The 24,235-nt window shown below is 41.4% G+C and overlaps 1 protein-coding gene across 6 annotated transcripts in view; it reads left to right on the forward strand.

Annotated features, from left to right (window-relative positions):
- LOC133498056 (MAM domain-containing glycosylphosphatidylinositol anchor protein 1) overlaps positions 1–23,701 on the forward strand; it is a 237,294-nt gene extending 213,593 nt beyond the window's left edge. For 4 of the 6 annotated variants that reach the window (XM_061814455.1, XM_061814456.1, XM_061814454.1 and 1 more), the window contains 2 exons: positions 17,959–18,076; positions 23,123–23,701. In XM_061814455.1, the coding sequence (XP_061670439.1) occupies positions 17,959–18,076; positions 23,123–23,208 (204 nt within the window). In that variant the 3' untranslated portion in view covers positions 23,209–23,701. Of the gene's footprint in view, positions 1–13,447; positions 13,681–17,958; positions 18,077–23,122 lie in introns of those variants that run through there. The other 2 variants (XM_061814457.1, XM_061814458.1) reach the window with 2 other exon arrangements.
- The last annotated feature ends 534 nt before the right edge of the window (positions 23,702–24,235 follow it).

Consider the following 24,235-nt stretch of genomic DNA (forward strand, 5'->3'; position numbering starts at 1 on the left):
TCTTTCATGGTAGCAGTGTCAGACTACTGCCATAACATTTTGCCGTAACTCGGCGTGACAGTGGCAACACGGCACGACATATTTTATAATACCACCCCTTCCTGTCTTTTACGATCACCGGGGTTCATGTTGTCAAATCAAAACACTGTCGGAGAGGGGAAATCAGAAAACAAAGGTCAATGCGCTCGGATACACTCGTTACCTTGCCGATGACAAGAATGGATTATGCCAGTGTATTGTGTGTGTGTTCGTGCGGGGTGGACAGAATGAGGAAAAACGTTGTGTGGGTTCTTCAGCGGGGCTCTGGAGAGCCCATTCCTTCGTCTCCTTGGCCCAGTTGAGATGGTTCCCACATTGGCTCATGCTCAGAAGTGGTTTGACCCAAGAAACCTGACAGTTGTAGCCCATCTCGAGGCTGCGTCTTAATATGGTTGTTTTTGAGGCTGCGGCTCCCGCCTCATCCCACTCTGATAAACAGCTGAAGCCACGGTTATCTGTTTTGCTGGTGCATCACATTTTGTTGTCCTTCCACTCGAGGAACTAACCTTAACCCTAAAGGACTTTTTTTGTCTTCTGGACAGTTGTCAAGTCTGCAGTCTTCCCCGTCGTGATCCCAATTGGGAAAACCTGTGCATTTGCTTTGAGTTTAGTCATTGATTAGTGTGTGACATTCAGTTTAAAACACTTGTGGCCTGCAAAATTGTGAAAAAAAGAGTGTCTTTTATCAACTGGAAGCCCAAATTATGTAATAATAAACAAATAAATGTGTTAAATTTTGGGCCCTGAATCTATAATCTATGGACGTTTTAACTTTTTGAATGTCCATTTCATCCATTTTCTTAGCCACTTATCCTCACAAGGGGTTGCGGAGTGCTGGAGCCTATTGTACACCCTGAACTGGTTGCCAGCCAATCGCAGGGCACACAACGACAGACAATACTCACACCTAGGGGTAATTCAGGGTGTTCATTTAATTTCGGATGTTTTTGGGATGTGGGAGGAAACCGGAGTGCCCGGAGAAAACCCAGACAGGCACGCGGGGGGACATGCAAACTCCACACAGGCGGGTCCAGGATTGAACCCGGGATCTCAGAACTGTGAGGCCAACACTTTCCAGCTGAGCCCCGTTTTGAATGTAATTATGGAAATAAACAAACTTTTCCACGATATTCTATCAAGAAAGTGCTATTATATGAAAATAAGAGAGTGAACACAAAAATAAAGGAGTTTTTGAAGCTTTTATTTCCCCTGTATTACACGCGATTGCTTGCTTTTCTTTTCAACCCTCTCATCTTTGGGAGATTTTATCTACTGGAGGGTTCCTCTCTTCTGCATATTTCCCAAGAGGACAGCTTCCTATGTAGTCTAGATAGAAAAAAAGATGGAGGGGGCGCGGGGGGTGAGTGTATTCTCTGGAGGCTACTTGGAATAAAAGGAATCCAGCAGATATTGTTTGGAATTTGAGACATTTTTCATGGGAAATTCACTAGTGCAGGAAAAGGAGTGAAAGAAAGGTTTGAGATGAAATAATCATGAGCTCCCAGAAGACTATTTTCACATGAGATTGAAACATATGCAGCACACCATTTTTAATTTTTCTCGAACTCTAAATACATCTTGATAAGTAGCCAACTACTGACAATATTATTAAATCAACCCCAATGCCAAAAATAAGCCTCAAAACATGTCATGTTGGTGTCTTTGCCATAATAGTACATTTTGGTAGTCAGTTAAACAATATGTGGATGAATCAGAACTAATCAGAGAAATTTTAAAACACACACACACATCACAATAAAGATTAAAGGAATTGTAAAGGAACAAAATATCTTGTAAGTTTGACCCACCGCAGAGAATTTTTTTTTTTAAGCCTCTAAATTAAAAAAAAACAACTCTCCATGTCTGTAACCTAAGGCTCTAAAATCATGAAAAATCGAGCTGCAGAACTGTGTGGGTGTGTCAGCTCAAAGTAGTGGAACCAGCGCTTCACCTGTCAATCAAATATATGTCTGTAGTCAACTACAGCCTGAAAATGTTTGCCACTGTTTTCCGTAAACAGTTAACTTTTTTTTTGTTAGTGTCTCTTTTGTTTATGTGGGGAACCACACAACAACAACAACAGAGTATGACTCCACTGTGATTGAGCAAGCTTGCAGGCTAGAAAACGTAATAAGCAAAAAAAAAATTCTGGTCTTTCTGTTGTGGCGGCCCGTGGGTGTTTCACGGAGGGGGATGATGGCGTAATGGGCAGCGTCAAAGCTGGCACATTAGTAGCTCCTTGCCATTCACTACTTGCGAGTCAAGCTGTGAGACTGGTGTTGGGGTCGCCTAACTCACCATCGACCAGTGCAGGCGTTGAGGGTGGGTCACCACGACAGAGACACTGTCGCCCAAATAACACCTGACACTTCAGGGAAGATGCAGATTGTCATGGCAACATTTCTGCAGGATGTAGTGGTATAAATGGGCCAAGTTATTATTACAATCTAACTCGCCTTTGCCTCAAATAGCCGCAGCCTGATTTGATTTAGCCCTGCTTAAAAACCTTAGACAACTGATATTATGAAAAAGTGGTTTTATGCTATATTCCAAGAAACCTGTACGAAATTCTTAGTCTTTCCTCATTTTTTAGCATGTGTCATCAGACATGAATGTATTTAAAACCAAAAGATGCAAGTGATTTTATAGTCCGTTTTGATACTGTGTATTTTTTTTTCCAGTGTAATTCATCAATTTGGAAATTTGGAGCATTATGATATTTTTGGATGGAGGATCGTATTGATGAATGAGGACCTTTTGAGAGGACATTCAGCTGCTTTTTCTGCTGAGTGTCAGCAACAACCTGTCCACACACCTGCCAGGTCGCGATAAGCCTCAAGAATCCTGGAAAAGTAATGATGCAGAACAACCTGGCTGAACATATAATATTTCAATCATACAAAAGTTCAAATTTATTCCCCAAATTGGGACACTCAACTGAAAGTGACCCAACATTATCACCGTTAATCTACACAATCACCTTACATTATCACTCATCGGTCAATCTGATTGATCATTTCGTACATCCATCCATCCATTTCTGTCATTGAAATGCTGTTAATCCCTCATCTGTCATTTGCCATTCCTTCCATTTGACATTTTGCAGTTTGAACTGTTGTTTCTTTCCTGTCCAATTGTAAAAGAGGTTTAACATTTTCAGAAAAGCTAACAAACAAACGGTCTATTCTTGTCCCGAAGCATGTCAGTGGTCCCAATTAGCTCTTACCGGATGGCATCTAACAATGAGAGTAAAGATGACTCACCGTGGTGCAGAAGTCACACAAATTTTAACTCACTGTTTGGATGTTTGTGCCGAACTCGGTATGTTACATCCCAGTGTCGTGTGGTGGTCACGATGAACAAATTATTACCCCCGCTATCCCCGGTCCTTGAGAATTTATGTATTTTAGTGTGTTTTCAATTGTGTCCACCCCCATCTCTGAGGCGCTATGTTGGGACGCAGTGCTGACTCTTGTCGATTTTGCACTACATCACATTGTAAAGCTGATTACTAATGCCTCCGTAATATACCCCCACCACTCTAGTGCATGCAAACAACAAATCGTGACACGTCTCATTTTGTCATTTCATTGTACCGTAATTTCCGGCCTATAAACCGCGACTTTATTCACACGCTTTCAACCCTGCGGTTTATGCGGTGATGCGGCTAATTGGTGCATTTTTTCTAACAGCCGCCACGGGGCACTCGAGTGGAAAACGTAAGAGTGAGACTGGTGGAATATATGTGCCAGGGACGTGACTTTTACCGGCATTTTTTTTTAAACTGGTCCTGTTTGCGCTAGGCTACCATTAGCGCTGTGCTAGCGTGTTGCTGCCGTGTCTCAGTGATTTAGGTATATATATTTTTTTAACCGGCCCAGTTAGTGCTGTGCTACCGTGTTGCTACTGTGTAGCTGCCGCAGCTGTTTTTTTTTTTTTTTACCGGTATGTTTTTGATTTGTTTTTTTACCGGCCCTATTCCTGCTACCATGTTGTTGATATGTTAAGCTAAGCTAAACTAAGGTATCAAAACGTTGAGAACTATTTCTGTGTCCCGTCTTTTTTTGTAAATATCTCGTGTTTCAATGTGGGCACTTTTACACGCTTTTACAGAGGTTTACAAAGATTATGTATGTACCAAATGGTATTTCCGTTACAAATGTACTGGGTGAGGTTTACAATCCGATGCGCTCTGTAGGCCGGAAATTACGATAATTTATTTTTGTGACTGTCACTTTCTCTCCTCAAAAAGGACAGTCAATTCTGGGTACTTCAGCCAAAAGTAATAACGGGCAACAAAAAAAAAAAAAAAAAAGAGAGACTCAGACATATTGTTTTATCAAACATCAGTCTTGAAAAAAATATTCATCTGCATACGCACTATGTTAGATACTCTTACATTCGCATACACATATACAGCAGTCTCCTACCCCCTGCAGCAATTAGCTATGACGGGTCAATTAACATGTTTATTTATGTGCAGAGGATGCCCGCAAGTTGTTTTGTAATGATTCCTGATTCTGTCAGTGTGTGCACGCATGGGGGAAATCGAATCCATGATGAATGTAGATGGAAGACCTCGGCTGGGGGGGGGAGGGCTGGGAGGCGCGTGGGCCCTTCATTACATTTATTTCTACAGCAATGTGCTTCCTTCACCAGTATGGAGAACATTAGAATTAGTCTGAAAGAGTGCCTAAGCACAGGTACACACCTCTGGGATGTTGGGCGGTCTCAGCAGTGTATTGATTGAGTAATGTAATGACCGCCTTCAGTAAACTGGCACACACAAGCTCAGGTTCATTTCTCGTGCGTGTGCCTCACGAGCTGAACACCGATATGGATGCTAGTGAGTGGAAACTTTTTTTCTTCTAATTCTTCCACTTGTTTTGAATGTATTGAATATGGTACGATGACATTGCAAAACGTACCGCGGCAGCCTGGCTTGACTAGACAGGAGCAGAGGGAACGATTATTACAGGTTATAAGGTGGTGAGTTGAAAACTACAATATGAGGCTAACCCACTAATGCTTGTTGTTAGATCTTATTTTATTGGGTTCTATCAATGCAACACTATTCCGTCTCTTAAAGCTACTTTTTTTTTTTTGATAATACATAATCAGTCAGTTATGAATTGCACCAACCAATGTAATTGGAAACAAAGGTGTTTGTTGAGTTGGCTTCAAACATGATGAAAATCAATTTGTGATTAGATTTTTTTCTGTATTTTCTACATAATGGTGTTGTATTTTGAGCACAACATCATTATCATTTTTTTTTCTTTATGCTTGCTGTGACAATATGAATTAAACAAAATACTACTGTGCTTGTGTTATTCCAAGATCTGTGTAGATTGTCATCTAGGTCAGTGATTATCAACCACTGTGCCGCGGCAATTAATTTTAAATTAACATTTATTAATAATTTTCTGCAAATATTATGTCATTGTCCAGTGTCCGTGCTGTAAAGGCTGGCAGAGTAATGTAATATTTGTCCGTGTGGCAACACGTAGCTGATTGCCTCGTTCCTCCAAGAGAATTAGTGATGCACCTGAGAGGCCGTGGTGACAGTCATGGAGAAGTTTTTAAAAAGGACAACTGCAAACTCCGAACTGGGCCCTGGACAAGATTGTGACCCGGATGAAGGCCCTAGTATGAGTGGTGGGAAAAAGAAAGCAAAGACGGTGAGCTCAAGGCAATATAGTGAAAGCTATCTTTCGTTTGGATTTACTTTCACCGGGGATGAGACGACACCTATTCCGTTATGCCTGGTGTGTGGCGAGAAGCTATCCAACAGCGCCATGGTGCCAAGCAAGCTTAAACGCATCTCCAAACGAAATACCTGTCGCTTCAAAACAAGCCAATAGACTATTTTGTTCGCCTGCGTGTAAACACAGAGAAACAGGCAACGTTTATGAGAAAAACCACAAAGGTAAATGAGAAAGCGCTCAAAGCTAGTTACCTAGTCGCCGAACTTGTTGCTAAATCAAAAAAGCCGCACACTGTGGCAGAGACATTAATACTACCTGCCTGTAAAGCCATTGTCAACGAGATGCTCGGCCCTGATCCGGTTAAAGACATAGCTAAAGTCCCGCTCTCTGATAACACAATTGCCAGGCGAATTGATGACATGTCTAAGACATCGAAAGCCATGTTTTGGAAAAGATACGCATCAGTAGGAAATTTGGGTTGCAAGTTGACGAGTCTACGGATATTCGTGGACATTCTCAGCTCTTGGCCAATGTGCGTTTTGTGGATGGAGATGCCATTAGAGAAAACTTCCTATTTTGCAAGGCACTGCCAGAAAAAACAACTGGAGAGGAAATTTTTCGGGTCACATCGGAATATCTTGACCAGGGAGGACTTACGTGGGAAAACTGCACAAGTGTGTGCACTGATGGAGCTGCAGCCATGGTCGGGCGCACCAAAGCCTTTGTGAGTAGAGCAAAGGAAAGAAACCCAGATCTGATTGTTACGCACTGTTTTTTTGCACCGTGAGGCCCTCGTTGCTAAGACTTTACCAGCAGAACTGGTTCCTGTGTTGGACGATGTGGTGCGCATAGTGAACTTTGTAAGGACACGACCTCTGAAAAGCCGTTTATTCGCATCTCTGTGTGAGGAAATGGGAGCGGAGCATAAAGCCTTATTGCTCCATACGGAGGTCCGATGGTTGTCACGCGGTAAGGTGCTGACCCGTGTGTATGAGCTGCGAGAGGAACTTAAAAAGTTTCTGACAAATGAGAGGTCTGATTACTCAAATCTGTTTGCAAGTGATGAGTGGTGGGCAAAGCTGGCATACCTGGCTGATATATTTCATCATCTTAATGAACTGAACACAAGGATGCGGGGCCGAAATGAAAACCTGCTTACAAGCACAGATAAAATAAATGGATTCCGTTTAAAGGTGCACCTCTGGCAACAACATGTGCAACGTGCCAACCTGGAGATGTTCCCACTCACAGACAAACTGCAAAGCAACACTGCTGCAGTGTCTGAGGTAATAGGTAAACATTTGAAAAGTCTTGAGGAGAAGTTGTCATTTTATTTCTCTTCAGCCTCCACTGAATGCTTTGACTGGGTTAGGGATCCATACAGCTTGGCATCAGTTGTTGGAAAGGACATGACTTTACAAGAGCAGAAGGAACTAACTGAACTGAAACAGGGTCGTGGTCTAAAACTAAGATTTGCTGATCTTCCTTTGGACAGTTTTTGGTTGACTGCTGCCAAGGAGTTCCCCATTCTGGCCAACAAAGCTGTTCTGACATTGCTCCCATTTTCCACAACATATCTGTGTGAGCTGAGCTTTTCAAGCCTAACTGCTATAAAAACTAAAAACAGAGAGACTGAGAGCTGTTGAAGAACTTTGTGTGTGTCTTTCTTCTATTCCAGCCAGGATATCGGCTTTGTGTTCATCTAAACAGGCCCAGGTTTCACACTGACTGAGTATAAATAAATTGAGAAATTATATTGTAATTAAATATACTATACAGAGTGTCATTTTGTAACATTTTTGGTTAGTGGTGTGCCACAAAATTTTTCCAATGTAAAAAATGTGCCGTGGCTCAAAAAAGGTTGAAAAACACTGATCTAGGTCATGGTTATTAAAGGTTGAATGAAGTTGACTTTTTTTTGTAAGTCATATATGTTATGTTTTCAATCTATTTTCCAAAACCGACTTAAGCACTTATGCTCTTATGATAAATGTATCATCCACATCCAAATTATTTGAAGTTTAGCATCTGTTGTTAACAGAACGCTACCCCCACCATTTTTTGCTCTTGTACTGTAATTTCCAGCCTATAAACTGCGACTTTTTTCGCACACTTTCAACCCTGCGTTTTAGGCCATGTGATGCGGCTAATTTGGGGATTATTTCTAACGGCCGCAAGGGGTCCCTCGAGTGGAAAAGGTAAGAGTGAGACCAGTGGAATATATGTGCCAAGGAAGTGACTTTTACCGGGATGTTTTTTTTTAACCGGCCCTGTTAGCGCTGTGGTACCGTGTTGCTGCAGTTTGTCAGTGATTTAGGTATGTTTTTTTCCCAACTGGCTCTGTTAGTGCTGTGCTACTGTGTAGCTGCCGCTGCTGTTTTTGTTTTTTTACTGTTATTTTTTTTTTCTATCCAGCCCTGTTCATGCTACCATGTTGTTGCTATGTTAAGCTAAGCTAAGGTACTAAAGTACGTAAGTATCTTTCGGCTTGTCCCTTTCGGGGTCGCAACACCGTGTCATCTCAGATGAACGCACAGATATGTTTGGCACAATTTTTACGCCGTTTGCCCTTCCTGACGCAACCCTTCTCAGGGAGTGGAGGCCCCAGTGGGATACGAACCCACAACCCCTGGTGCTCTAACCACTGAGCTACGGGGCCTCCCCAGGTACTATTGAGGCATTATTTCTTTGTAAATATCCTGTGTTTCAATGCCACTTGGGTTTTCACACAGGTGCGGCTTAAGTATGTACCAAATGGTATTTTCTTTACAAATTTACTGGGTGAGCTTTATAATTCGGTACATCTGTAGGCCAGAAATTACAGTAGTTCAGTAATAAATCCTGATATCCTTGTATAAATCCTTCATTCTAAAGGCTTTTTTAAAAGAAGCTTTACACCACATGACTTGTATAGTCTGTCCTTCCCTTTCTTTAGCTAAAATTCAAAATGCCTCCAGCCACTTTGAGCCCGGGCTCATCTGCATCAGATAACATCAGTAAACTAAAATAATGTCATCATTGCGGTCTGCAAACTGCGTCGATGTACAGTATTAATCATCATTTTGGGCCTGGTGGCAACTTTAAGCACACAAACTCAATTTTAATGTCTGGTTTGGTGAAACAACTGATACGCGACCCATGACGACAGCATTGTGTGTTCAGCTCGTGTGTCTTGTAATTAAGGGGGCGCAGCCGCCGACTGAGGGGCAACCAATCTCAACGCGGTCCTTAATGAGGTGCAATGAAAGATTCACTAATTCATGGAGTGACTCATTCACTTGTTGTGGGAAGAGCGAATGCCATTAACGAGCCTGTGACATCCGATCGTTAAGCTAAACTGAGTGCGGCGGAATGCAAATGACTAATGCTTGATGGTCACTTTCAAATGGGAGGAAAACACTAGTGGCTAAGCAGACCCGTATACGTAGTCACTATGCAATATAATGTCTTCTAGTAGTCTCCTAAATGTCAGGTACAATACTAATGACCTTCAATTGGTATTTCCCAAAAGATATTCAAATATGCTGTGATGAATTATTAGTACCACACACACAAAACACACAACACTTGACATTTTGACTCTCTTTGAATTAATCAAGTTGTTCCTTTTATCGTGATAAATTGAAAATGCCATTTTAAAAAAGCTTTGAAAGCAACGCCCCGAGATATCTGAGGACATTTAGACGTAGAAGATGTATACAGAGTGCCTTGAATGTGGTGCGGGCCATGTGAGGTGAGCATAAACTAGATTTTTGCTCCAGCCCTTCCTGTCACACTTTCCCCTCCCTTCTTAAAACTTTGTTATGTATCGGGCCGCAGGGCGAATCCCATTTCTCTCTCCGACAGTTTCATTCCTCCATCAGCCTTCTCTCTCTCTCGCTCTGCGTTTTCCCCTCTTAACACCGCCTCCGGTACTGCCGTCCCACGTCGGCGTCCTATTGTGTCGCTTCTTCCCGCTGTCGGTGGTGAGCGCTTGTTCCGCTTCAATCAATAATAATGATTAAGTTGTCTGCTGTTGACGATGGAAATTACCTGAATCAAATGGTTGTTGTTTTATTTCGGTTTTGATGTAGCAAAAGGGGGCTCTGTAAAGGCTGTTTTACCCTTTTGCATTTGCTGAGTTCCACTGTAACACCTTTATATCGGATCTCTTTTTTCCCATTCATCTATATTCAGAAATATTTGCCTTCGTTAGGGTCATGGGGGGTGCTAGAGCGTACCATAGCTATCTTTGGGCAAGAGAAGGGGTACACCCTGGACATGTCACTAGTCAGGCAGGGCACCAATAAACAACAATTTCACTTGCATTAATTTCAATTCAAAACCTTCAAATACCCCAACATGCGGCGGCACAGTGGTTCAGCTGGTAAAGCGTTGGCCTCATAGTTCTGAGGACCTGTGTTCAACTCCGGCCCCGCCTGTGTGTAGTTTGCATGTTCTCCTCGGGCCTGCGTGGATTTTCTCCGGGGCCTCCGGTTTCCTCCCACATCCCAAAAACATGCAACATTAATTGGACACTCTAAATTGCCCCTAGGTGTGATTGTGAGTGCGACTGTTGTCTGCCTCCATGTGCTCTGCGATTGGCTGGCAACCAGTTCATGGTGTACCCTGCCTCCTGCCCGTTGACAGCTAGGATTGGCTCGAGCACTCCCCGCGACGGTTGTGAGGATAAGCGGCTAAGAAATGGATGGATAGCCTAACATGCATGCTTTTGGAATGGAAAACGGGGATGAACCAGAACAAACCTACTCAAGCAGGGGGAGAAAAGAAGAAAAGCATTTCCCTGCAGTGGAGACATACCTAACTAGTAGGGGTGAGAAGTCAATACAGTCCATTTTTTTTATGTTGATACACGTGTAGTTGCATATGTGCATTTTGGAGTTGTGTGGATATGGTTTGTTTTCTGTGTCAAATTAAGCATTGTGTGCACAGTAAAAAGGCTAGTAGGCTTTTAAACAAAGTGACCATATCTGTCTCCCACTTCTGAGCTTCAAGTTTTGGATCTCACTTTGGTCTTTGGTTGTGGAGTTTGCACTGATTGGTTTCGGCACTTCTAAGGTTATCATACTTTCGATGTAGCGTTGATTCATCAAAAGTGTTTCTGAGTCTACATGCATGCACAGTTTTTACAGATACTGTACATGCATATACAGGATTGTGTCATATTCCAGCGGTGAAGGAGACGGACCCAAATGCAGGACCCCCGGGCAAAGGCATAATGTTCAGTTGGTTTTAGAAGAAAAGAAAGAAAGCAGGATCCAAAAAAAACGAGAACAGGATTCGATGACTATGACGCTAAGTAGCGGAGTAACCCGGGATGTGGTGAAGCATACTCAGTAGCACAAAGCAACGAACTGGCAAATGCCAGTGACCTAACTCCAACTTAAATACTTGGTCTAATCACAGTGGCTCATGCGAATCAGTTATGACAGGTGTCAGAGATGACACCGCCCTGCGCAGCGGCCCGGTCATGCCCCTCCTGGTAGTGCCCAACCCTTGCTCATGACAGATTGTATTTCACTATATCCAATTTGTCCAGTTATGAAGAGGCCTGATTACGGTCTAAGGATCGTTTTTTTTCTCTTCGTACTGCCATAAACTGTATTTGAATTGGAGTTGTACATGAGAAAAAGAAAAGAAAAAGTATTTTGCAAAGTAATGCTATAATTCACAAACTGTGGCAAGTGCCCGCCAGACGATACTTGAGATGGAAACTGTAATGGTATAGTGATGTGATAATTACGCATTTACATGAGTTTCATGATTTAACATTGCTCATCAGTGTAGGACAGCTACTTCTGATTCTGATTGGGGCTCGTTTGGCTGAGTCCCTAGTCAAGGAATTCGCCCAAAAAGGCTCCTTCTATCCCAAATTACTGACTTCCTGTTGAATTTCATAAACAGATTCTTACGATATTGTTTGTGTCCTGTTATGACAGACTTGTCCCTTGAATTTCGTGTTTTTGGTTTTTTGTTTGTTTTTTGCAAACTTATATGCATGGGTTTTGAGGCATTTTGTGGCTCCTTGATAAATTTGGGTGATAAAAAAGAATAAACACCGCAATAACAAGAAGGTCTACAGATTGCCTGTTACTCTGGCCCTAATAATAATAATAATAATAATAATGTTTGCAACTTTGCATATGAAAAAATGGCTCACTTCATTTATTTTTCACCACTCTTTGTTGTGGGTATGTCGTTTACTGCAATATTTCCAAAAGAAATATTATTTGCCCACAATGGTGACAAACCTGCCGTTTTGATCTCAACGGGAGCCCATTTAGCAGCAAACGAAATTGACTTAAAAACGTTAAACTCTGCCGCTTGATAACATCAAGTTCATGATGGCTTTATTGCTTTGTGACTGCACAAAAACGCCTCGTTGATAAAATGTTGGATTTGTTTTCTAATATCTGAAAATTGCATTTGTTCTGTTGCTGTTTTTATTTTTTATTGTTTTAGGCAAACCCAACTGTCCAGGCACTTTGCATGAATTACAATGACAAGTTAAAAAAAAAAAGAAAAAAAAAAAGTTTGCGGGCTCCTTTGAGTCGAAGCCCATACTGTAGTCGAAGAAAGCCTGGGGGCATGGCCGAGGAAAGAGACAACAGGGTTTTCAGACCTGCTCAGTGTGACAAGTACACTGACATTAACATATAAACTTAGAGAAGTTGCCCTTTTAAGTTTCAGCCTGTGTGTGTGTGGAGCTCGCTCGCTTGAGCTTTGTGGAAAATCAGGTAAATGTTAAATGTCAGTAGCGTTGATTTTCGGTAGTGTGCATGACCCGTGTTAACTTGTTCTTGTTGGATTGATCACAAGAGCCTCACCTGTGAAAATGTCATTTTCCGCCAAACTTTGACTACTCTGCAGCGTCACTGTAGCCTAGTAAACTTGAACATCCATCCACCCATTTTCCGAGCCACTTATACTCACAAGGGTCGCGGGTTTGCTGGAGCCTGTCCCTGCTATCTTCAGCCAATAGCAGGGCACATAGACACCATTCGTACTCACAATCACACTTGGGGGCAATTTAGAGTGTCCAATGAATGGATGTTTTGGGGATGTGGGAGGAAACCGGAGTGCCCGGAGAAAACCCACGCAGGCACAGGAAGAACATGCAAACGCCACACAGCTGGCGCTGGGATTTGATCCCGGTCCTCAGAACTGTGAGGTGAACATTCTAACCAGTTGCTCAACATTTGAACAAGTTCCTATTCAAATTGGGAACTCTTCCACACACACACGAAAGATGTGTGAAACTATACAGTGGAGCCTCAATGTCGCAGAGGTAGAAATTAGGAATTTAAACAAAATGTGCCGCTAACGGCAAATAAAACACCGGAGACAACCCGAGTATACAGTATACGCCGCAGGAACTACCAGCAACAATCAAAGCAATGCATGTTGACCTTTTTCTTTGTCTTGTTTGGATCGCAAATCCAGTGGCATCAAATTAATTTTTTTTTCATTTTATTTTTATTTTTTTTGCAGACCACATTACAGCTACGATATTGATTGCAAATACAAAACAAATCCATGGATTACTAGTTTTAAAATCAGAAGTCAAGGATAATAGTTCAAATATTGTTCGAGTTTTACTGTAAAAGGGTAACAAAAATGTGCTTGCAATAGCTCATTGTTATCGAATAGGATGAAAAAAACTTTGGGGTATGGCTTTGACACATGATTTGCTTTTTCAGGGCCACATAAAGTGATGTAGCAGGCCAGATCTGGCCCCCGGCGCCTGACTTTTGACATCTCTCCGATATTGCATAAGATGTAGTAGCCTCAAGAAAAGAAGAACATGAAAAGCGATCACTATGTAACATTATTATCAAATTTAATGGAGCGTGTTGATTTTGTTGGACCGAGGTTCATTTCACAATGTTTGTGTGACAGTTAACAGATGAGATGACTTGGGCGGCATCATCTTCCCACAACGCATTTGTCATTAAAGTTGTCTCGTTATTTTTATGCCTTCAAATTGAGAGTAATTTCTTTTTCCTTTTTGTTCAATTGGAAAAACAATTCTTTGATTGATTGGAGCTCTTGTCAAAATGTCTCTTCTCCCGATCGTCGAAGACATGTTACAGCGGGATAAAAAGATTTTAGTCGTCATCCTCTTGACAAATGTCAGAACAATTATCGTATGTATCTGTGAATCCTCGCAAGAGTTGTGAGCATTTTAAGCAAAAGTCATCTGTGTCGGCCAAGCGCCCTCACACGGATGTTTGTTTCATGTCGGGCTCGTCTCCGCAGAGAAGGCAAACTTTTTTTTTTTTCGTCCTGTGTGCCGCGTACTGACTGCACACGCCAGAGGCCTTTGAGGTGCTGCCACTCGTCTCTGCAGCACCCCCCCCCCCCCGCTTTGTTGCCCCTGCCAACAAAAGTGAATGTCTTTGAGAGCATGCTTCTCTTCCTGTCCTTCCAAAACAAGAGCCGGGCCAAATGCAACTGCTGTGGAAATATTGAGATTGTTTACTGCTGCAGAGATAAATGTGATGTCATTTCATAAAATGAAAACTGACGTTTTATGAGGTTTTTTTTTTTTTTTTTTTTTTTTCCTGTTCTTAATTTTGTCTTTATTGCACCTTCAGGAGAGGCGCGTAACCAAAACAATGTTTTTGTTGTTTTGTTTTTAGCTCGGTGTGCAGATTTAAAAATTGCCTCGCATTGTCAGTCAGCAGATCTACGGCGATGGCTTGTTATTGTTCCAGCAAAGCGCCATCTGTCTCACGCCTGCAAGCATGCCAATCAGCGTCCTGTCTGAAATTGACTTAGTTAGAACTGCTGGCCTTGATGCCAGTTGTTTATTGAGGCCAAGAACTTCCGCATACAGATGGAATGGATGGAGATGCACGTGGGAGAGTGGCCCCGCCTGCCCCAGTGTGGACTACCCACAGGCCATCTGCGTCTCGTGCCGAGTTTCCTACCTGGGTGCTTCTCATTTCTTTATTTATTTATCCCAAGTCGCACTCTCTTGCAGCCCCCGTCCCTCGGGGCCGGGTCCTCCCTCGGACTGCACATCATTGGCGGCGTTAAAGGTTACAAAGCTCGACAAAGCGGGACATTCGCGGCTCCGGCTCGAAGCTTTACTGCAGCCGCTTTGATCTCAGAGTCGCGCGCACGCACGCACGAAGTAGACTTCCTCTGTGACAGTCTTCTCCGACAAGGATTTAAAAGTGAGCCTATTTTACACGCATGTCGTCCACTATCGCAAAGCAGGGTGTGTAATTACTGGGGAATGTCAGCCTTATACTATATCAGGCACATTAAGGATAGCAGCAACCTTCTGCGACCCGGAGCCCAATTTTTACATCTATTTACAGTACAAGCAGTACAACAAAGTACTACAAACACTATTTAGTCACTGTCTCTTCAACGAGAAGACATTATAGATGTGATTATTAGCAAGGTGTTGCTCATTATCTCTTAACCCGCCTATAATTTGTTATGAAACCTCTTTTTGTTATTGTTGTTGTCACGATTATGCCCAAAAAAGGAGAAAATAGTGCAATCTCCTAAGTGGAGCACAATCCATTCTAGGTAGCTGGGTGACTTAGAACTAAATTTACTGATAGAAACAGAAAAGCTTTATCTAGGCTGTAGTTTAAATAACAATCCTAAATTTCATGGAACTAAGAAATAGAGGCAAATACTTTTGAAGGTGACTGACAGACACTTGATGAAAAGCCTTGTGGTGTTTTATAAGTATAGCATGTAAAGTATTAAGCATGTAATGAATTATGTGTATTTACATGAGCATATCCATGCTAAAACGATTTCGGGTATGTAATAATTATTTACTTCATTGTATTACTCGTGCTGTACTGAATACCCACACCACCACACAAAAACCTACTGAAAAGCAAAAGCAAAACACACTTAGTGAGCTAAACCAATATGATTGCTGAATTCTTGTGAGGTTGAGATGTTTTTGTGTGAATTTGCACTTAATGACAGATGAGACTTTGTTTGGCTTTTGAGGCATAATCTTGACCACCCCACCCAAAAAAAATCCAAAACATAAAATTTATGGGGGGTTTAACTTTAGAGGTTACCTAAGGATTCATCTTAAAGTAATTGCACGAAAGATTCAACACTTTTTTTTTTTCATCCAAACTGACCTAAAGCAAGAGGTGGGATACTTCTTGGACTAAAATTTCTCTGAGGAACAGTCTAATACGTGAGAGTCACTTTGCTCACAAAGTGACAAAGACCCCCAGACAAAGCGGCATGAAATTTGTGACATTACGCTGTCCTATTTGCTTTTGTGCAATTCGGTTCGCATCTTATTGACGTTTTGTGCATGTTCAAGGACACTTTGCTTGTTTGTCAAGGACACTTGTTAATCTCTGGATAGCCATCTCCCAATTATTTTTGCGTTGTCCCTAACGATGCCGCATACTTCACGTTGCACGCATGCAAAGGCACTGAAGCATGTAACCATCTTGTAAAAATGACATACAGTATCTTCACACTGCAAATAAACATCATTCATGCATAATGTGACAACAAATTAGCATTGACCAATATTTTAACATGAGCCTGTCGAAAGACTTTAACGTATGCCACCTTTTTATTTTACAACAATGCACTCTAAAAAGATTAAGAACAGTTCAGTTTATTTTAGTAGAATTTCATACAAAGATCGCACACTGTCATTACAAAATTTCAATGTTTTTTAAGCCACTTGAATTTTACTTTTTTTTGCCATTACAAGTAAGATTTCAATCAGTTTTATTATTTTATTTTATTTGCGTTAGTATACTGTATGTGTAACTACTTGGCTACTATTTTATTTTTTACATATATCGTTGTTTTTTTATGGTTAAGTATTATTTTTTCCTTAGAATTTTTGTTTGGATACTTTTATATCAGGAAAAACTACTATCTTTTTTTTATTATTGTTATTACCAGCAATTTTGTTTTTGCAGAATAATTATTTGGACTCTTTATTTTTTTAAAGATTTAAGCAAAATATCAAATATTATTATAATATAGTCTTAAGAGGCCCTGTAGCTCAGTGGTTAGAGCACTGGTTTGATAAACCAGGGGTTGTGGGTTCGTATCCCACTGGGGCCTCCACTCCCTGAGAAGGGTTGCTGCATCCGGCATAAAAATTGTGCCAAACATGTGCGTTCATCTGAGATGACACGCTGTGGCGACCCCGAAAGGGACAAGCCGAAAGAAACTTTATTATAATATAGTCTTAACATTATCATGGACAGTACAGTGCATTATTGATAATCTCGCTGTTCAATGTCCAAAGTTGTTCAGTTGTGCACTTTCACTTGGAATTTTTGAGGTTTGAATGTATTGATGACATCCTACATATAAACAGCATTTTTCAAGCTAATCTTCACCAGCTTCATTAGACCAAGTGACAATAACCACTGTTCAATCCGACTATTATTCCGTTGTTCTTATGTCATTGTGCACTAATCTTGTCTATAATTGTTTTCTCACAAGTTACTTGCCAAAAAATGTAAACCAACTCAACTCAGTGTGGCACAAAGCCACCAATTACACCTATGACAAGCTTTTATTCAGCTATTATACCTGAGACAAGATTGTCACGTTTTATGCAAGTAAACTTTTGTCAATATGTGCTACAGTTGTGCCATTACAGTTATTTTGCCGCAACAAAGTAGTTTCGTTGTTTGTTTGCGCTCCCGCGGTACATTCCAGGCAGAATATGCTCCCGTTTTTGATTAGCTGGGTGCGATGGGCTTTTGGAGCTTCGGCACACCGCAGTAATTAGACTGTCAGTCAAAACCAGATGGCTGCCGCCTGAAATAGGAAAGTCGCCTGAAAGTTTGTCGACGAGTCTCTTCTTTGCATTTATTTATTTATTTTGCGCACTCGCACAAAAGATGAACGCCCTAACCCACATCGGGGGATTATTACACAGATTTTTGATCCCATTCCCAACTTCGCAATGAACAAAAACTGATTGTGAGTCCAAATGTCGCCTTTGGCAAGAATTTACATGCAGTAGCTTGTCAAATCAGTGTCAGTGGTCAGTCTTTGTTACATAATATAATACTTGTACTTTTAAATTAAGCTGTCTGTCCTATTACTCATATAGATTACTTAATGTCTCATTTTCTACAGACTTACCCTACCTAACCAAATGTTTCCTTTTTTTAAACAAAAATGTCAATTGGGGCTTTACTCCCAACTCTTTGTCTCATTTTGTCATTTCCAGATCGTTTTTGAAGGAATCCGGGGGCCGAGCTTCGAGGGCGACATTGCTATTGACGACGTGTCCATCACCATGGGCAAATGCAAGCAGAAGAACACTCTTGCCACTGCAGGTAAGACAGGTAAGATAGATTGGGGGTTGGTTTTCATGCTAGAGGTGAACGTTAATTATTTGGGAAAACATGCGGGAGGATTTTGTCGCTGTTTGATGGGAAATGGTAGCAAACAAGCGATTTCACATGAAATAAAGTAGAAGCAAACATTTTCACAGGCAATTTTCTATGAATCAATTACTGATATTTCCATTTAAAAATTATAAATCCTAATTAAAGGATTGCAAAGAATACCGTAATTTCCGGCCTGTAAGCTGTGACTTTTTTCACACGCTTTCAACCCTGCAGTTTATGCAGTGATGCAGCTAATTTGTGCATTTTTTATAACGGCCGCAAGGGGGCACTTGAGCAGAAAAAGTAAGCATAAGACCCCTGGAATATATTTGCCAAGGAAGTTACTTTTACCAGTCTGGCCATGGTAGCGCTGCGCTAGTGTGCTACTGCCAAGTCACAGCGATTTTTACCGGTATGTTTTTTTTTTTTTAAACGGCCCTGTTCGCGCGGCGCTTGGGTGGCGGCGCTAGTATTAAGGTTAGCGCAGCGGTGCAAGTATTAAACTCTCTATGTACTGTCTTTGTAAATATCTCGTGTTTCAATGTCGATTTCAATCTGGGCACTTGCGGCTTTTACACAGCTGCGCCGTATGTATGTACCAAATGGTATTTCCTTTACAAATGTACTCGGTGAGGCTTATAACTACGTGCGCTCTGTAGGCCGGGAATTATGGTAATAGTGCTCTAGAGCAGTGATTTCCAACCTTTATAGAGCCAAGGCACATATTTTACAATAGAAAAATCCCATGGTACACCAACAAAAGTAAATGTCACCAAAAATGGATTGATTAATTACTGTATGTACTTCCTGCCATCTAATAGAGGATTTTTTGGTCCCGTCTGTCATTGTGCCTCACTGGCATAAATAGATGAATAAAGATACATTATTTCTTCGAATACATGTTTTTTTTAGGAATTACATAAAATTGGATAACTTCCCACAGCACAACTGAAGAGCCCTCACGGCACACTACTGTACCCCGGCACACCGTTTGGGAATCATTGCTCTAGAGCCACACTTCTCTTTGTCCTTTACAAGGTTTAAGGATGTCATCAAAGATATTTTGAAATAATCTGAATTAATTATTTAATGCTAATTCAGACACCCAATTCCTCAAGTAACTAATCTTGTTTTTATCATGAATTAATGCATGTGGCTTATGGAGAACCGTTACACGTGGTATGAGGGGGCAATGGTAGTAAACTGGAACCTTGATAAAACAGACCCCGGTTTACATAAATATTGGATAAAATGGACCATCAGGACCTAACAATGTGTCTAAAAAAAAAAGTATTCATTTGTCACTTCAACTGCTGTTGACAAAGTCTGTTGGTTCCAGAATTTAAAAAAATAACAATAAACATGTTATTTTTGGTACAGTTTTTTTTTGTCAAGCTGTTCGCTTTTGGCAATGAATTTAGAACTACAAAGCACACAAATTCCTCGCACCTCGTAGAAGCGACTCATCTATGATGAGTACTGTACGTCAACAATGTCCCCACAACTAAGTACGCCCGACATTCCAACTTTTTGGATAACGTCTTTCAAACATTTTCAAACTTTATTTACAATAACTTTGGGCATTTTAGGTCACACACACACACACACACACCACACACACACACACAAACAAAAAGTACAAAACAATAATTTTGTACTGCACAGTAATATGGGTACTTCTATGTAACAGATACTCAGCTATATGGGACACCCCTATAAAAGTTCCACTGAAAATTTAAGTATATTACTATCCATTGAATGGTAAACTTTAACACACAAGAAAGTGGCAAATATATTGTTTTAAGAGTTTGTAGGTTCTTCCCTTGCTTACGTGTTGTTCTTTTTCCCCCTCTTTATTTTCTTGTGTAACTAGTTGAGGCAACGAAAATATGAGACAGCTCTTAGGATGATGATTGCGGTGAAATTCTCTACACTGTTTATTTTTTTTTCCCCACATTCCCCTTCCACAAATATGAGTATATTTTCATCCTCAAACTTTCTCCACCCACACTCTCACTTTCTGTTTTCCATCACTCCACTTTATTACCGGTACACCACTGCAGAGCCGCGTCTTTAAGGGCTCTCTTGGACACGAGTGGAGAAGGATAAAATAAAATGAAGGAGAGTGACAGAAAGAGAGTGCAGTTTGCTGCTGCGGCTGCACTTGGTGTTTGTGTGCGAGTGCATGCAAGAGCCGATGTAGTAAAAGAAGAAAGAATATGAGATGGAGCAGGAGGCGAACCATATTTGGAGCTGGAAACAAGCACACATTAGTTGGCATGCTTACTGCATTTTTGTGCAGGCATAGCGCAAAAGGGGGCAACTTTATTAAGTACACATATAAAATGTAATGACATCCGTCAGAGCTCATGCACCTATGTCACCAAAATCACGTGACTGAACATATTGCGGGTCAAACAAAGCATTGTTCATTGCTAAGTCCGTTAAGACGAAACGAAAATGTCTTATACCACGACGTCGAGAGTTTTGATGGATACCTTTAAACATTTCGAAGGTGATAATAAACAAAGGTACGTGGAAAAATTAGAGACAGTTGGCATCGTCGACCCATATTTAATGACGAAGTCGATGTTTTCGCCAATAAGAAATTGGACTGTTAATTCTCTTTGACTCTTCTTGGACAACTGGATCTACACATGGATCTGGTGAGTAAGTCGTCGATTTACACGGAAGATTTTGAAAGCGTATTAAAGTCTGGACGCATAAAAATACTTTGTTTCTGGATCAGTTCTCAATCAGGAATAAATCCCACATAGTGATGGAACCACCCAGATTTTTTCAACAATTTAAATAAATGACCCCGGTTTTACACAAACTCTCATTCATTATGATTGGGGAAAAAAAAAAGAGGACAGGGAGTCGGCTCCTCCGTCCACGGAAGCGTATTGCAGCCACACACACACACCTTTAAACCTCTCTATGACAGACACGCATTGTTCTCAAATGAGTCAACTATGCATTAGAAATACTTCCTAATTTGAGATTAAGAATAATTCCTACATGAAATGAAGTGATCGCTACACAGGCGCGTGTATTTGGTTGGGCACTATGCATCCAGTTTAATTCACGAAATCCATCGATCTTTTCTGGTCTTTTCAGATTGTATTCCATAGAATAATCTCTTTGAAGATCCGTCTCGTTTGTTGTGACAACCGACAGCACAACAAGTCTCGGGAATTGTGAATATTCTGCTTCGGTTCAATGTCTCCCACAATGTCAAGCAGCTCTGTTTGACTGGCAATATGGCGCCATGAAAATGGTGACGTCACGTGCACGAGCTCTATATAAGTACTGTGTGCCCAAAAAATATGCTCAAAATATGCAAAGTGTGCACCAAATGTTCCAATTAAGAACAATTTAGAACTTAAAATCTCATTTAAAAATGTCCAATATTTGATCTTGGAGTTTTCTACGTCTTATAGAAAACATTGTTTTGAACTGCAAACAAATCGGCCATTGACCAAAAGACCTCCGTCGTTCCAAAACAACTCTCAGCGGGTATCATCGAGTCGAGGGCAAAGTGGATATTACTAAATCTAAAAATTACTAAATATCACTAAATACTTGGGGTCATAATAATAATTATGAAGAAAAAAATAACAAAACTGAGAAAGTGAATGACTAACACTGGATAGTTTTTTTTTTTTTTTTTTTTTTTTAACTTCCTGAAGCCAGCAGCTTTCCACGGTGTGCATGTGCACTGGCTCGTGTGAGATGTGCCACATGCAGTACGTGTGCATAAAGACACCGGCGGATGCTTTGAATAATGGATGGTGGCTTAAACAGGAAGGGGAAAGAAAGCTCTTGCGAGAGTCGTGCGAGGGGGGTCCTGCAGGTTGTGTGCGGGCCGGAACGCTCCGTGCCAGCAGATGGGTAATTATCAGGCAGGCGGGTGGCTGAACGCCCGCTGTAAGACACAAATGCTTCTGTCTGCCACCTTGCAGTTGCTGAGCCAAACACCGCGATGAGCAAAAAACAAAAAACAAAAACGTATGCTTTACAGGTATTCAAAACGACAATCTTTTTTTATTGATCTTCAAAACATTTGTAACATGGTGTGTTGAATGGAGTTAGCAAAACATTTGGTCTCTGCCTGATGAAAAACGTACGTCCACTTTCATATTTTAAGACACGCAATGCAACGCTTCAAATACCATCTGCATGCCTTATCACGAGTAAATTTGTCTTTCATGAAACAAAATAGTTTGTGCTTTAATCATGTTTTCAGTATCAGTCTTTTCCCAAACAAAATTATTTTCACAATGATCAAGCCTACCCATTATTATAGTAAATAACACTCACGAAGATATAAGTGGATAAAGTGGTTAATTCTCTGTCAAATAAAACCGGGAGGTCAAGCATGAATGCAAACTGCAGTTCATCTGAGCTACTCGGACCCGTTGGACTATTCTGTACCCCGCTGTGTAAAGGGTCGTGCCCTTTCAAAAGGAGCAAGGAGGAAAGCAACAGCACTGAAGATGAAGATGTAGGTTGGCAGAACCCCAATTATTTTTGAGGATTAAAAACAGATGTCAGGATTGCAGATGAATGACTTGCCGGTGAACCCGCCTGCCAAAGTTCGTTATGAAGTTTTCTACAATTGAATAATTAGTCATCTCTGCTTGGTGAGCACATTGTGCTGTTTCTCGTGTAAACAAGACGTTATTCTCAGACTTAGGTTCTCGTGGATACATTTGCCGTAGGCTACATTCTTAGTTTATCAATCCGTCCAATTTCGGAGCCGCTTATCCTCACAAGGGTCGCGGGAGGTTTGGAGTCTATCCCAGCTCTCTTCGGGCAGGAGGCAGGCTACTCCCTGAACTGAATATCAATTCCTGGCACTGTGCAGTGGAAAAATGCCAATAGTTAAGTGTACTCATTCCATATGCAGTGACTAGCAACAAAACTACAGTTAAGTTAAGTCCTGCCCCTTAAATCTCCATTTTGACTAATTCAACAGCTCTTTTCTCTCTTTGTTAGTTCTGATCGGCGGCTCACCGGCGCTCCCGTCAGCCAGAGGGCTGACCCTCGTCCTCTCCTGCATCACTGCCCTGTTCTGCAGATGATAAGCAGTCGATCGCAGCGCCACCTTCTGTCTGTGCTGACAGACACTGCCCCGATTCGCGCTCTCACTTCTTCTCTCAACCCGAGTCTCGGACTCCTACCCTCACTTCGCCCGTGACCTCCTTCCCTCCACGATCCATGGGAACACGCTCTTTACTTTATTTAAACACTGCTCCAATGACATATTATAACAAACATATTCCTATCATGTATTTAAGCTAAACATCTTCTTTAATGGTCCATTCAATTTTCTAATATCCATGTCAAGTGTCGTCCCCCCCCCCACTCACCTTCTTCATTAGCCTAGGTCTACATGTATGACCGTCCCACCTCCGCACCCTCTTTTCTCCCTTCCCCCGAGACACACCAAAGTGTCAGACACTCTACCAAAGATGATCTGAGGGAAAAGAACGAGGGATTCCAGCGATCTAGCAAACGGGACGGATAATGTGGGCGAATCCCTCCTTTCGCTGACCTTCGCCACCAGCCGAGCGACAGAGACGGCTTGAACAAGCGAAGATTGGTTGGATGGAATGGAAAGACAGAAAGGGAGGAGGAGGAAGAGGACACTTTTAGTCGCTTCTCTGCTCGCTACAAAAAAACAAAACAGCAAGCTCAGTGTGGATTATACGTGTACATTTATCACTATATATTATATAAGCAAAGTTTAAATATAACTGTACTCGGTGGGGGGGGGGTGAAGGACTCTATGAAGTGAAATTAAAGAAGCACAACATTTATACGACCTCTGTTGTTCCCTTGGTTTTATTGAACTTATGTGATGTTGCAATTTGTCGGAGTAATTACCTGATTTTTGATATTTTTGGATTTGTTTATCCCCGCTTTGGGCAATGGTCGATGTGAGTGTTGCAACATATATCGGCTGATATCGTCACCGACTGCGTGCGCGCGCGCGCGTGTGTGTAGTGTGGGAACCCATAAAGTGCACCAGGTCCTTGAATGTCCTACATGGAGTAGATGGAGAAGCTAATGTGTATGTAGCTGCTTTGCAGAGCAAATTCCATGTGC

Source organism: Syngnathoides biaculeatus, chromosome 3 (genome assembly GCF_019802595.1).
Source record: "Syngnathoides biaculeatus isolate LvHL_M chromosome 3, ASM1980259v1, whole genome shotgun sequence".
In the NCBI taxonomy this organism is placed as follows: Eukaryota; Metazoa; Chordata; class Actinopteri; order Syngnathiformes; family Syngnathidae; genus Syngnathoides; species Syngnathoides biaculeatus.